General features: G+C 46.0%; 1 protein-coding gene across 1 annotated transcript in view; it reads right to left on the bottom strand.

Annotated features, from left to right (window-relative positions):
• Nucleotides 1-13980, bottom strand: part of T265_09655 (hypothetical protein) — a gene marked incomplete at both ends in the record, with an annotated part of 38197 nt that overhangs the window by 20546 nt on the left and 3671 nt on the right. The window contains 8 exons of the mRNA XM_009175799.1: nucleotides 492-904; nucleotides 1329-1420; nucleotides 1925-2207; nucleotides 2709-2789; nucleotides 3418-3668; nucleotides 5535-5764; nucleotides 8207-8441; nucleotides 8483-8521. Of these exons, the coding sequence (XP_009174063.1) occupies nucleotides 492-904; nucleotides 1329-1420; nucleotides 1925-2207; nucleotides 2709-2789; nucleotides 3418-3668; nucleotides 5535-5764; nucleotides 8207-8441; nucleotides 8483-8521 (1624 nt within the window). The remainder of the gene's footprint in view (nucleotides 1-491; nucleotides 905-1328; nucleotides 1421-1924; nucleotides 2208-2708; nucleotides 2790-3417; nucleotides 3669-5534; nucleotides 5765-8206; nucleotides 8442-8482; nucleotides 8522-13980) is intronic.

Below are 13980 nucleotides of genomic sequence, written 5' to 3'. Positions count from 1 at the left end.
TGCTGATTGGAAGCAATGTATGACCTGCATCAAAGTATTAAAACGCTGACCGGTAAACTCAGACGGGTCGATATGGTCGACTCCATTGATGGGGACTCCGGAACTGAACTCATCAATGGTTAACGACACTGGCAGACATGGCTCGATCACGCAGTCAGTGGCACTCGTGCATCAAAGCTTTCCCATTCAGCATGGAGCAGTCCAGTTTTCCGTTACCTCATAGCAATGTTTAATGCGAACTAACTGAAGTCACCATTTGCAATCCTCATTTGTAACTCCCATGGTCTGATTTTCCGGTAAGTGAAACTGTAGCGGCTGAAACCAACGTACCCTTGATACATGGTTTACTGTTGATCAACTGACTGAACTGAAAAAACTACATCCGGTCAGCAAATGAAGAGCTCAAAGGGGGTAGTCCTATTGGGACTTTAAAAAAACATCGGGTAGTAAACAAATGCAAGAAGTAACAAAGTGAGAAAGAGAGAACTTACAAGGGATTGAGTATGGCGGGCTGCTGAGTTAACAAATGTTCAGCATTGGCGCCAGAGTCGGAAGATGGTTTGGGCGACTTGAGCTGATCTTCTGATAAACTGACGACATTAGCCAACAAGTTGGAGACGTGATCAGCAACGCGTTCGGTGATTCGCTCGCATCGCTGAAGCAGGCGAATAACTGTAGCACGCATCTGCAGAACGTCTTTGCATGCGTCTATTAAATTAGGTGACAGAAATCTAGTTCCTTGCAACCGGTTGAGAAGATTGGTCATGTTTCGGAACGGTCGCAAAGATACCAGGATTTGAGCGGTCTTTCGAGAACATCCGGGCATCAAAGCAAGTTCTTCTGGTCTGGCATCATTGAAGAATTCTAGGACGTTTATTCTTTCTTCCTTATTGAGATTCAGATCCTGAAAAACAAGTGGTGACAAACCAGTGAATATACTGCACCGTACCGACAAGCGCCAGATGTACAATTCGTCCACTAAAGAGCGAGTTCCGCTGAGGCGACTGTTCTCGTATGAACAACTGGCCAGTATGTCAGGCGATCGACTGTCAAACGGCTTGATGAAGGACAAACTGGCGAAGGAACTGTGTCTCTGATGGTCTTCAAGAACCGCTAAATATCCTGCTACTAACACCTCCTCAGTAGGCTGTGTTTGAAACTAGCAGCAGCTAGATGCATGATACGAATCTAACTAGCGTAAGTGTTCTAGTGGTCTCCAGTTTGGACTAGCAACCTCGTCACTAAGCAGCTGAGATGTACGTAGGAACCGGGCATTGCAGTGGAACGAGGCTGACAAAGTACTAGTATTATGATGAGGCGTGACTTACATCATTCACAGGTTCTTCTGTCGATTGTTGCTGTTCGACCTTCTGTGGAACGGATTTAACGTCGTTCTTGGGAGTTGCCCGTTTCTTTGACGCTAGAAAACATTGTGGAAAAGTGTACAAAACACACTGATCAAACCCGATATATACTGATCAGAGCAAGATTGAAAGCACACGTGACATGGAGACACGAATTTTACACAACAGCAGCGTTAACATGTTTCCCAGCACGGATCGAACAAGGGAGGATCTGAGGCTGGCGCACTTTTCCGAAAAATTGCAAATCAGGAACCTCCCTAGCTTTGCGCCTTACTTCATCCGACCGTAAGGATTCAACAGTATTCTCTCTTTGGTGCTGGTATGACAGCCGAGCGAAAGGACTTACTGGTCGTCGCCATGATGATTTTCGTTTGCTAGATGTATAGCGTTCTTATTAATAGTCAAATACTCTGTTGCTGCCGGAAGGGATTCGCTTGCAGGGAGAATGCCTAAAGTAATGAGACCCGTTTTTCCACGGAAAGAAGCGCAACAGTTTAGGTGGAAAATCTGCATTGCCAGCAAGGTGTTTGATTCATCATAGTCTACTCCATAAAACTCACTTGGGGTACTAACAACTCCGACAGATGCCATATATTTTACAGCTGCATCGCCATCCTTGCTGTCTGGAGTGGTGGTCCCAGTGGTACCATTGGCATCTTTTTGTGTCGAACCACGTGACCGTCGGGTGGTCGCTGCAGCTTTAGCTGTTCGGAGCTCACGATCTACATAGCCCCGCTTTTTGCTTTCAGCTTCATTGATACGATTGCTTCGGAAGAAACGATTAGTTGAGGTCTTGGGTTCCATAGTACCGCTTAAGTCTGATAACTGTGAAGGAGGGACAGTCTAGGATGGGAAAAACACTGAGAGTTAAAAATCAGTGAAAGTACGGCAAGAAGGTGAGCGAAGAGCACGCGACGCTGGGGAGCAATAAACACAGAAACAACAAGAAGTTTAACGGATAACAAAACGAAGATAAAAAGACCTGAATCTTTTTCGTAGGTCTACCGACTTCGGCAGGTTTCTACTGCAAGCAGTGAAACAACCAGCCCATCCGGCAACGTGGAATGAACTATGAACACCAAATAACACACGCTCACGTTTTACGGTTAACATGGAGACTAAAAAGGAAGATACTAAATACACATCAGCTGCTCTCTATCGTCTTGAAAATTTGAAGGTCAGAGAGACATCAATCAGCGCAGTGCTCGAAGTTTGGAAGATTTGAAAAGCATAAGGGAGAAAACGACATAAATTTTTCACAACTGCAGGCCAACGACATCAATTCCTGACTATGAATTTGAGAGACATCTCAGCAAAGGAAGAAACGGTTATGGAGGAACGTACTTTCGAAGCCGAATTTAAAGTAGACGACGGTTGGGAATGGGAATTGACAGCTTGTAACGGAGTGGGAATCAACGGTTCCGGCTAGCATAGAGAAGATAAGGTTTCGTTATTCAGGGCAGTAGAAATAATCAATAAACCTGGGAACACAAACATCGATCATAATCCAAATAGTTACGACTCGTCCTGGGTTACTTTTAGACGTCAGTGGTTGTTTGGTCAAGGCTGAGCAGACTCAAAGCCAAACACCTTCCTTCTGTAGTACTAGACACACTCATAAAAGTTTAAAAGGTGCCGGACGAATAAAGGCGAATAAAGTTATAAATCAATCATCCAATTTAGCAGCTATAAACCGTGTACCATAGGCACATTGGTTCCAGCTGCTACAGGCTAAATCACCGGAAAGTGGGAGTGCGAGAGATACAACAGAGCCTTGGAGGTGATAGCATGCTCAGTTAGTTCAGGAACTCGGTTGCTACGCACTGAAGACGATAGCTTTGATGCACGAACGCCACTGACTGCGCGATTGGGCCATTTCCGCCAGTGTCACTAACCACTGGCATTATTGTCTAAATACCAGCGCAGTTCCATCTCCTAAATATTCCCATGGGGAGTTCGAAAGCTGCGAAAAATGATCAGGACGCAAAATGTTCCAAAGCGACGCGGACGAGGAACCAGTTGTGTAAGGATGAGATAGTCAGTGATAACTTACGGAGTTAGTTTGCTGTTGTGGCGGAGTAGGTGGGGGTTTCAGTGGTGGCCGCACAACTCGTTGTCCTGTAGCATCCAAGTATCGCTTTTCATGGTCATCAGCGGACTCCACGGAACCGTCCGGTTTGACAATGACACGGCGATAGAGGGTACTGGCGATGCTTGGTGGGCATCTTCCCAAAGGAACGTCCAGATAGAGGTAGCCTCGAGGATTCAGGCACGTAGCTTCTTGCTTAGGAGTTTTGCTTTCGGCTGAAGATGAAAACAAGAGCTTCATCAAAATCTCCCGAGTGGTGCAGTAATCCATTAAAAGACTCCATTTATAAAACTCTAAAAGGTTTTGGACGCACGCACTGCTTGGACAGAAATCAGAAAATTCTTCACCCAAGCCCAATAAACGGAAACAAATACGGAGTTCTTGGCAGCTTCGTCTGTGCTCTTACTCCATTTGGTATACTGAATGGATTGAAATGTAGCACTTTCCGTGAACCCACGACTGAACGAACGCTGAGCGATTTCCGATGGAGCTTCAATCGGAAATTCAGTCTGATGGCTTCAAACACAGAAGTATTTGTTTTTAGCCATAAAGACCAAGACAGAGCACAGTAGTAAACAGAGGACAGTACATGAGGTAAGTGTCAACCATGGTGCATCCTTATGGAATAAAAAGCATCAAGAAACAAAGGAATGAGCATCCCGGTGGATTTAAAGGAAGTTTCCGTATAACTGTTTACAGTAAAGAGTCATGAAAAATCGAGCCTAAGAACAAGTGCCCATCAGAGTATTGGATGCCACCAGATATGGCTAGGATGACCATTGCGTAGCATGATGGGGCACCATAAGCCAGTGCAGAACATCCCTTGCTATCTTTCCCAGTTACACTGATTTCGTGAGGTACCAATGAGCCCATACTGAGCTCGTTTTACCACTGTAGATGACGACTCAATGGATTAATCCAGCTGGCCACATCAGTAATTCATACGTAGCTCAGAAGCGGCACGGTTTTGAGCGCTGTTTTGTCTAAGACAGCTATGTTGATATATGATATGATATGATATGATAATTATATGATATGATATGATATGATATATGATATGATATGATGTGGTGTTCCTAACGTTGATACACTTAAAGTTGGGTTCTGAGAGAGGCAAATGCTTCACTACTTATTTCGATCCGAAAGTGCAGGCAATTTCTTGGAGGCAGTGATACCTGTTTGAAGTTAGCATGTACCGTTCCTGGACCATTGCAGCATTTACCCGACGTCGTATCTTTTGAAAAACACCTTCCAGGACGCTCCGAACACAATCCTCCCTACAAAATATGGTAGCAGTTTTCGTTGTGGCCTTCTTATAAACGTGACTTCGATACATTCAGTTTCACGGATAGGGGTTGGTATACACAATGGGAACAAGGGACCTGGTAAAAAGTAAATTCAAACGACTTAGCTGATTGTAGTTTGTACGCAACTGCTGTGCCGACTGACAAAGATTCAGTAGTTTATGCGGAACGTCTGGCATACTGTGGTCATGTGATTTAGTCATTGTAGTGTACCGGTTACTATCCACTCATTTATAGACCAATGGGAATAGAGTCCGAATTTCCGCAATCTGCTCCGCCTTGTATAATCTAGATTGTGACACACAAAGAACTGTGTACAAAAACCAGTGGTGCTTTCGTTTTGTCGTATGGTGTAGGCACCATGGATATGCACTCTGATATCCTTTATAACGTTTGCAGCGAGCGTAGAAAACCTCGCTCACCGAATAATGCCCAATGAATACCGAACATATGGATTCGATTCGTTAAAATAAGTGTTACCTAATAAGTAGCAAAATATGAAGTTCTTACGGGCTCGCTAGATCATAGCTCCGGTTGGGCTGGATGAGCTGGCTGTACCAGTGCCCCTTATTTCAGGCAAGAAACAGCTTTAGTGCTTTCGAATGGCACTTTGCTTGGAGGGTTGTATCCTTTTAGGTGATATGGGGAGGTCCTAGCAATACAGGTGGCATTAAGGCCAAGTTGATAACTGGGTGATACCTCCAGGATGAACATTACTGCCCGAAATACTCCACACATATGTGTTAGCCAGTGGACAGCAGTAAAACGAGGACGTACCTTGTTTCGAGTCAGGCTTGTTCGGTGGGACCAACCGAACACTGGCAACCTTAGCTATATAGCGGTTATTTTCTTCATTCAGTGTCTGGAATGTTTTGTCGAAGTTCAACATATTCCGTGTGAAAATCCGGTTGATATACGCTCGTTTGAAGCGGGGGAATAGCTTTTGCAGTTCTTCCAGATGTTGGACGCAGTCTACACCCTCGAAGGTTCGTATCTTCTTCTCCATTCTTTTAGATGAAAAAAGAGCACACAAATGATTGGACAACTCGGTGACACATGAATCAAGATCTTTCAACGATTACACGTCTAGGGAGGAGGCGCACTGGTTTCAGATACGCTAGACGAGGAAGTACAGATCCAAACCGAAATACATAAAAAAACACCAGAATTTGACCTTCGTGGTTTAAGGACCTGTGTACCAATTCGACGTTCAGCGTCCAGTAGGCTCTAGATGACTGTGGTTAAAGAGCGAATTTACTGATCGGGTGGTCCGAAGTTCGAACACAACCTATGCATCTCGAGTGCTCCTGTTTATGCCTGGGAAACGTGGCAAAACCTCAGTCTCGTACTTCCTTCAAGTGCTATGGTAGCTAGGCATCGATTTTCGGAAAATCAAGTATTTCAGAAATGGTTCACTCAACTACCCTTATTGCGCTCATCCAGTTGGAGCGCCGGATGGCCATTTAGGGCAGTTCGACGGGCATCACTGCGACCGTGACATAAAGCAAACACTATATCTTGGTCAGTTTCATTGGAATCTCCAAGGCGATACTGCGTTAAAGAGCCATAAAGCACCACGTTCTGATGTACTCATACAGGCCTTAGCGAAATACACTCATACTAATTTGGTTTTGACAGGAGACTCAACTGGGACCCAGTTAAATCTCTCGTTTATGATGTTTTCTTCAAGCAACTGAATGTTCTGCATCGGGCCGCCTCATGTTTCAGCTGATAAAGTATTCGAGATATCACGACATATTGTATAGACGTAACACTACTCAGTAGGCTGCTGAACATTCCTCAAGTAGGCACAGTCCTCAAGTTTCCGTTAAACTTACGTTCTACTTGAACCCAAACTTCACGAAATTAGAGAAATACACTCATTCCCAAATTCACAACCGAGTCCCCCCCCCTCGAAACCAAATTGGTATGCAGGTAAGAGTTGGGTTCAAGTAGAACATACGGGTGATGGAACTCATGGACTGCACCAACATGATGAGTTCCAAGAATGGCGAAACCAGCGCGACCTTATGGGTAGTGTATTTCGTCCATACAGGCTTTATTCGGAGTGGGATAGTGCTTGTAAGGGAACTCATTTTGATTCTCCATCGTTTGACATGGAGATCTATCCAAAAGGAGTGATTGTGCTAACGACGGATGCATGAGTCTTATTTCCACTGCCATGCGTATGTAACTCCCCGACAATTATCAATAACATGAAGGCAGCAAACCAGCTTCCGAACTGGACGGGGATGTATCAACCGCATCTTTACTCTCCACCAGATTCCAGAACACCGCTTTATCGACAACGATCGACCATTGCGGCCCTTATAGATAAACGCGCAGCTTCCAACTCAGTTAATCCAGGAAGCTTATTGAAATGCCTGTCGAAGTTTGGACTATCTGACAAACATGTGAACAGAATTGAGACTTTGGGCCTTGAAACAGTAGCCCAAGTCTAAACTAATGGCGAACCAACCCAGCCGTCCTCCTCTTATAATGAGTTTCGACAGGGTGCCTTCATACCTCTCCCTCCTCAACTATGATGTGCATGCTATATTATGCTATGCATTCCAAGGCTACACTTCTAATAATGGGATGTAGCTACTCTCAGGTTATCGAACGGAAAGTAAGTGGAAGATAGCCATGTGGGAAGGGCCACAGAAGAATTATTAAACTGCCTGTCGATCAAAAGGTTCCATAATGCGACATTATTTGCAACATCTGTATGGAAAATCGTCTCTCAGAACTGGCAAAAGGTGCTTCCTACGATCATACAAGGAAGTTGTCCGTCTATCTACTGAGAATGCTGCATCATACCTAGTAGGAGTGGGGGAAGAAACCTTCCTAAGGATGATAATGGTCACGTGTGCCAGTGTCAACTTGAAACATCTCTGGTGCCGACTTCACATGGGTCTTTTGCTGAAGAGACAAGACTGTGCGCTCCACCCTACAGCATGGCTGCGAAACTTGGTCGATTTATGCTGGAGATATCCGGTGACTGTGAATCTTCGACAGTCACTGCGTAGTGTTGCTGGTATCTGGTGGATCAAGAAATGTCCTGAAGACTTATGTTTTGCTTTGCACCTTGCCCGCCTGGTATTTGGTCACGATATGACCCACGAAAGAGATTCGTGTACAGTAACTGGAGTGGGATCTGTTTTAGTACACCCATGAAGTTGCATTTGAAAAATGTTGCCGCATTACAACAGGCATTCCGTAAAGTAGTCCAGTAAATTGGATGCGGAAATGCAACGAGTTTTCATGAACGGTTCACGGGCAGTGTAGTTCAAATTCGAATGGCTCTCAACCAGTCGGTGATGGAAAACTGAGTGAACTATAATAAAGCAATATACGCGAAAACAAACCACCAGAAAGACCCGGAGACCCAGCACAGGTTGTCACGCAGTGGTGATAGAATAAACTGACGGCAATACAGCGGGACTTACACATCATCAAGTGGGATACTGTTTCGTGTACGCGCACGCCCACGGGGGCGTCCCATTGGTCTAAGATAAGGCTGCAGAACCGGGGGCGTAGGATCTAAAGGTTTCCCGGCTGAATCCAAAGCTTGTGCGTGTGGTGTTGTGCTCGATGTGGACGGAAAGGGTCCACCAACAGGTAAAGTGGCCAAACCAACCACATCTGAACCTCCTGAGGGAGTGACATCATCGGGATTGAAAACTAGATATGGAAGTAAGAACCCAGCTAACCAACAAACTTACCATTTAGATTGATAATGTAATGGGGTGCATCGGTCTCTCCTAGAGATGAAAAAGAAGCATATGTTTAGAAAAAGTTACACGAGAAACCAAAACAATGGGCAAAATGCGCAATCTCAGGCAATCGACATTCGTGAATACGACCGCATTCAACGGCCGCCTGGAAACAGGCAAGAACGACTATTGTGCTCTAAACGCGAATCGTTATTCGGACGCACTACAGAAGTAATGTGTTGGGGATATCAATATCCCACAGCAAACGCTGTGTTTTTATGTGTGCTAGCGAACTCCCGGCATCTTCAAGGTCAAACTATGAAAAATCAATGGCCTATTGATACTCCAAGGAAATTTAAATCCGACCACGTATAGGATACCATTCTTTCCACTGACTTGGGTTCGGAAGCTCCGGGCATCGCCTGTTGATCGTGTGTTGTTGGATTATTAAAGTTTGTGTCCGAGGTTTTCGTCTTCTTACTATTCGCCGTGCTAGGCGTCTGGATCAAGCAACATAGCTGGGGATAGAGTATTGCCACAATCCGCATTATCATATTGTTTGCTCGCTGCGTGACAGAACCGTAACATAATGCGAGTAAAATACTTTGAAGAACGCATAAAGATCGTCACAGTAGTGACGAGTGCATGTTCAAAACAGAGCGATTAAAAACGGGTCTAATTAAGTAATGCGTACGTGATACATACTCTCCCTAAATATTTCACGTGCCAAAAATGAATACGGTAGGCCGCTTATGCGCCCGCTTCTAGGTACAAGAGAAAGGCGTTTCGAGTTCGAAATCAAACAGCACCAGACAAGAGTTGGCAGACAGAAGAATCAACGATAAACCATGAAACGGAAAGCGTGGGCCATCACCATCATAGACAGCAACATCAGTGCTGATAGTGATGTTTCACTGCCGTACAACCCCAAAAAAGCGTATTTAGTTATTTTTGAAGTGAAAAGAGTGGAAGGCGGGTCTTGGGGCTGACCCACCACAAGCACCTACAATCAATTGATTTGGAAAGAACAGCCACGGACATCGATCAGCCATCATCCAGCCAAACGAAACCAAGGGCGGGGATCCCATCCTGGAAAACGGACGGCACCAACAACACCCAAAATCCTAATCTCTTTCACACCCTTATACCACGTCAGACGTTGTCCATCTCGCGGTTTGCGCCATTCTGAAGGAGGCGCCGAGAACAACACCCGTCTCAGTAGACACTGTTTCGGCATTCGTAGCACATGGCCGACCCATCGTAACTGATGGTGCTAGGTATTTTCAGTGACTGAAGTACCAGCTGCACAACCAAATACCCGTTTTCTAATTGCCTCGTGACGAATTCGTTGACGCCAATTGAAACCAGCTAATTGCCATGCCACCCAAAGGAAGTAAGAGGGCTTGGATACTGCCAGGTCGCCCAGGTCTAGACAGGGGAAGTCGAGAGGCGGAGGCCGGGTTCGAACTACGGACCTTCTGGTCAGTAAATTGGCGCTCTAACACTGAGCCACCTCGACTGAGTTCAATCCCACCCAGTCTTGCAGTTTCTACTTTAAAGCTGTGAAGTGCGTATCAACCTGTGCAGAAGAATCATCTAGGTTAAGGGTTTGCGTCTCCGAAGGGTGATTCTGGGGTGACAATATCGTCGGTGTGTCCGTGAACGAACACTCCGGGAGGATTTTGATCCCGAAGATATTACAGGCGGATAAGGAAGGCTCAGTCAGCACATCGGTTTCGAAGTTGAACGAAAAAAGTGAGAGTATATCCTTGCCTGATACCACTTGAGGTGATGAACTCAAGAGGAAAATTTGCTGTGAAAAGGTATGCACCTACGTCGAGAGGTATACAAAGCCCTTAAAAGAGAATAATTTGGACGAGACACCCTCCATCGCCAGACTGCTATATTCTGACGATCAACAAGGTCAAAAGCAGATGTGAAGTGCAGAAATACGACCACCGTCGGTCATCAGAAGTAGTGGAGTAGTTCCATCACCTGCAGCACGATCAAGACACAATTAAATGCAACCCCGGTCAATGTAAAACCCAGAGTGGTTCTCACTGATCTAATCTTGACGATGATGAATCAACCTGCACAGGATAATGCCAGATAAAAACTTGGAAGCTATAGCCACCAGGGTGATGCCCCGGTGGTTTTCGCAAAACATTCTTGCACCCATTTTGAGTATGAGGTGCTTCATTGGCGGCATTCCACTTTCATTCGAGATATTACTGCGTAGTCGTCGGGTTAGCTAAGACGAACTCACCACCTTCTTTGAAGGGTGCAGGATGCAAACCTTATGGACCAGGTGCTTTGTTGCACTGAAGCAACAAAAGGGAAACTGGAGTTCTGTCGTCGACGGCGGACTGATGTTGACGTCCCACTCGAGTTAATTTGAAACCTCAAAAAATTGATTTCATGGAGCCCAGATGAACTGGTACTGCGATTGCTCACCGTTATAAAAGACCTCTACTAACCGGGTTTTGGGATCCACCATCGCTCTGTGGATTATTAAACTTATTATTCGGTGTTTGAGGTATCTGGTTGCATTGCTACAGACGTTTACTGCAGGTAGAGTTTCCTGGCTTCAATCAGAGCTGCTGACCACGAGAAGATTCGGAAATCCCAAAAAACGATTTAAAAAGCTGTCCTACGGCTTCTTTTAGCTCTCGCCAATTGCCATCCGAAGTATCATTGCAACGATCGTACTCACCGAGTTCCGGAGGCTTCTCAACACAATTCGCCTTAGTCGAACCACAAAAAAGCTTTGCAAGAGCTGAACCGAATGGCTTTCCATCAACTGGCGTGTAGCAAATGTATCCAACCGTCCGCACAACGTCGTGCTCGGAGTCCAGAATGACAATCTTCTATTGAAACATTCCATTTGATTGCTGCACGGTCCGAGGATGGCTTCCATCTGGTGGCCTTCAAACCACGCGGTTCTGGTGAAGTCATGCAGTGAATGTCAATCCGGAATCGGCGCTAAGATAGGCTTCCTCGGAACTCAGTCGGCTGATCTGAACGCCTATACTACCTGCCAAGAATTACGATACTTGTGCTTATTACTGGCCTCAGTACTCGTAACTTTCCGAGCTTTGGAGCTGTAATCTGTCACAGCGTGTGCTACACACTAAGTAAACATCGTTTGCCACGTTGAGATGCACTGGTCTTCATTGAATCAGTCAACCTAACAGCACAAAGATAACTGTTTACCGGGACGCAGTACAGTAAAGCCCGATCGGCTCTGAGATTGAGCACAATCCCCACATCGTATATGCCATTGCATGTGTTTCGCAGACACAACATACATCAATCTAAACGGACATCAAGACCTGAGCACGAGCTACTTGTTGCCCTACTTGACAGAGTACGAACTCTGAAAGCAGCTACTTGCAACAAACCCCTAGAATTTAACAAGGGTGTATTTGTTTTTCTGGGAAGAAGTTAGATACGCAGCAACTGTTGTGAACGACGGCAAATTTAGTCAGAGGGACTTTAGCGAGGGACTTGTAGGGTGGAGAACTGTAAGGGAGAGTGATACCTCCCGATTGTACAAGCCGTAGAAGGGGTTTTGGGTTTAGGTACTCAACCTTGAGCCTTTGACTCGCCCACAAGGTTGTGGAAGGGTGTAGGGTTTGTTCGTGGAGGTTGCCTCATCTCTGACTCAAAGTCCGAAAACGCAAAGCAGCGGCGGCTAGACTTTTCGTACGAAGGTCAGCCGCTCTTAAAAGCACAAAACCACATCGATTAGACCTTACATAACATTAATTATTACCGTATAAACACAGTTGCAATACTCTGTTCATAAAGGGCTGTCTCAGGCTATCGTGCCCTTTGATATACCATAGTGAGTGGAGCAGGATACCAAACACCAACCTAGAGGTTGCACCACCGTCAAAAAGCGACAAGTTTTCTTGAGGGGCCTTTCAAGGAGTCATTGACTCAACTGCTCGGCCCGCTTTCCTGACCCGAGGGCACAGTGACTGAGACATAACGGATGTGTACAAGAGTTACCTTCTGGGCAGCACTAGACACTGGTTTTCAACGTATTTCGACTGTATTGAATAATGAGCTGGTGGTGACGGTCAACCACCAGGCGACCTCAATGTGCGGTTTTTTAGCCGACTGTTTTGACCCGTTCTTCCTCGGAGAAAACCAGCATCGCTAACTCCATAAATAAGGGCATGCTGTTTGACTTGAGGAAACGCCTCACTATCTTTACACTTATCGATATTACCCTCAAACCGCCATGTATCACGATTACTCGCAGTACAGAGACTCATCGTTCTTAGTCGGGATGCTGCCCGTTAGCCTTCTTGGCATGGTTGAACCTTTAGGAAGTAAGTTCCGCCACTATAGTACGCAGGCCATTGCAACACATAAGCAGGGTCTGATATGTTTGTGTGATTTCAGTCACACGACTTCCGCTGTTACGGGAACTGGTTCTGCCAAAAAGTAATGTGATCACAGCACATCCGCAGCAGGTGCTCTCTGTTGTCCCTGGACTTCATGCCAGTCAAAGATGACCACCCAAACAAGCAAAAGCGACGATAAGCCTACCTACCTGCGAATTCATTGCATCAGCGACCAGTTGGCCCATTGTAAAAGAGCACCTGGAGAGTTGCAGAAATTCAGGGCTATAGTCCGTCGGGATGTAAGCCGATACAATAAACAAAGAGCGATGAACCATTCAGACGTTGCTGAACAAACCGCACAGAGGCGATTGTCAGTCAGTATCCGATCAAGTAGTGACGCCCCCACTCGATAACTCAACACAATACACACTCCACATATTCAGATACAGCAGGCTCCGCGAAACCAGAGGTGTGCAGCAGAAATCGGGATGGGAACGACGAGGGAGTCAGTTCAGTACTGGTGTCCTAAGTTCTAGCTTCTGACAGAGAGTATACATCAATACGGAAGGAGTCGGGCGTGCACGCAATAACCCTCGTCAAAGATGGAAATACCTGTATGGGTGTTGGAGCTCAACTGCCTTAAACTCCTTATTTTAAAAGTGCCTCACTGAGGAAACTAAACAGCGCTCTGAGCAGGCCTCACTCAATCAGTGAAAACAACAGTCGAGCGCGAAGTCGAAACCTGAGTGGGTGTCCAAGTGACCGGGCGAAATTCTTCTGCCAAGGTGACCTGGCCAGCTGGTTGGAGTGAGCTCATTCGCCGGATCTTTCAGTAGAGAGTCGCCGCTCAGCTGCAACACCCTTTCGGTACCCAGCTGCTACGCTGGCCTATGTCAAGCATTCTGAAATGCCTATACCTCCAACCGCTCAATCAGACAGTCTGGAAAGAAACTGACAGCACGAACGCCACTGGCATTGATTTGCCGCCATTTCTTGCAACGTCTCCAGTCAAGCACAGACGGGGTCACGGGGACCCCATCCTGGAAGTCGCACAACACCAACAACACCCAAACTCTTTGTGATCTCTTTGACGTCTATCTTCCAAGTCATGTGCTGTCCACCCCGCGGTTTGCGCCATGCTGAAGGAGGCAC

The sequence above is a fragment of the Opisthorchis viverrini genome (genome assembly GCF_000715545.1).
Source record: "Opisthorchis viverrini unplaced genomic scaffold opera_v5_293, whole genome shotgun sequence".
NCBI classification, from domain to species: Eukaryota; Metazoa; Platyhelminthes; class Trematoda; order Opisthorchiida; family Opisthorchiidae; genus Opisthorchis; species Opisthorchis viverrini.
Note: the sequence above shows the minus strand (reverse complement) of the source record. Positions and strands in the feature narration are given on the sequence as shown.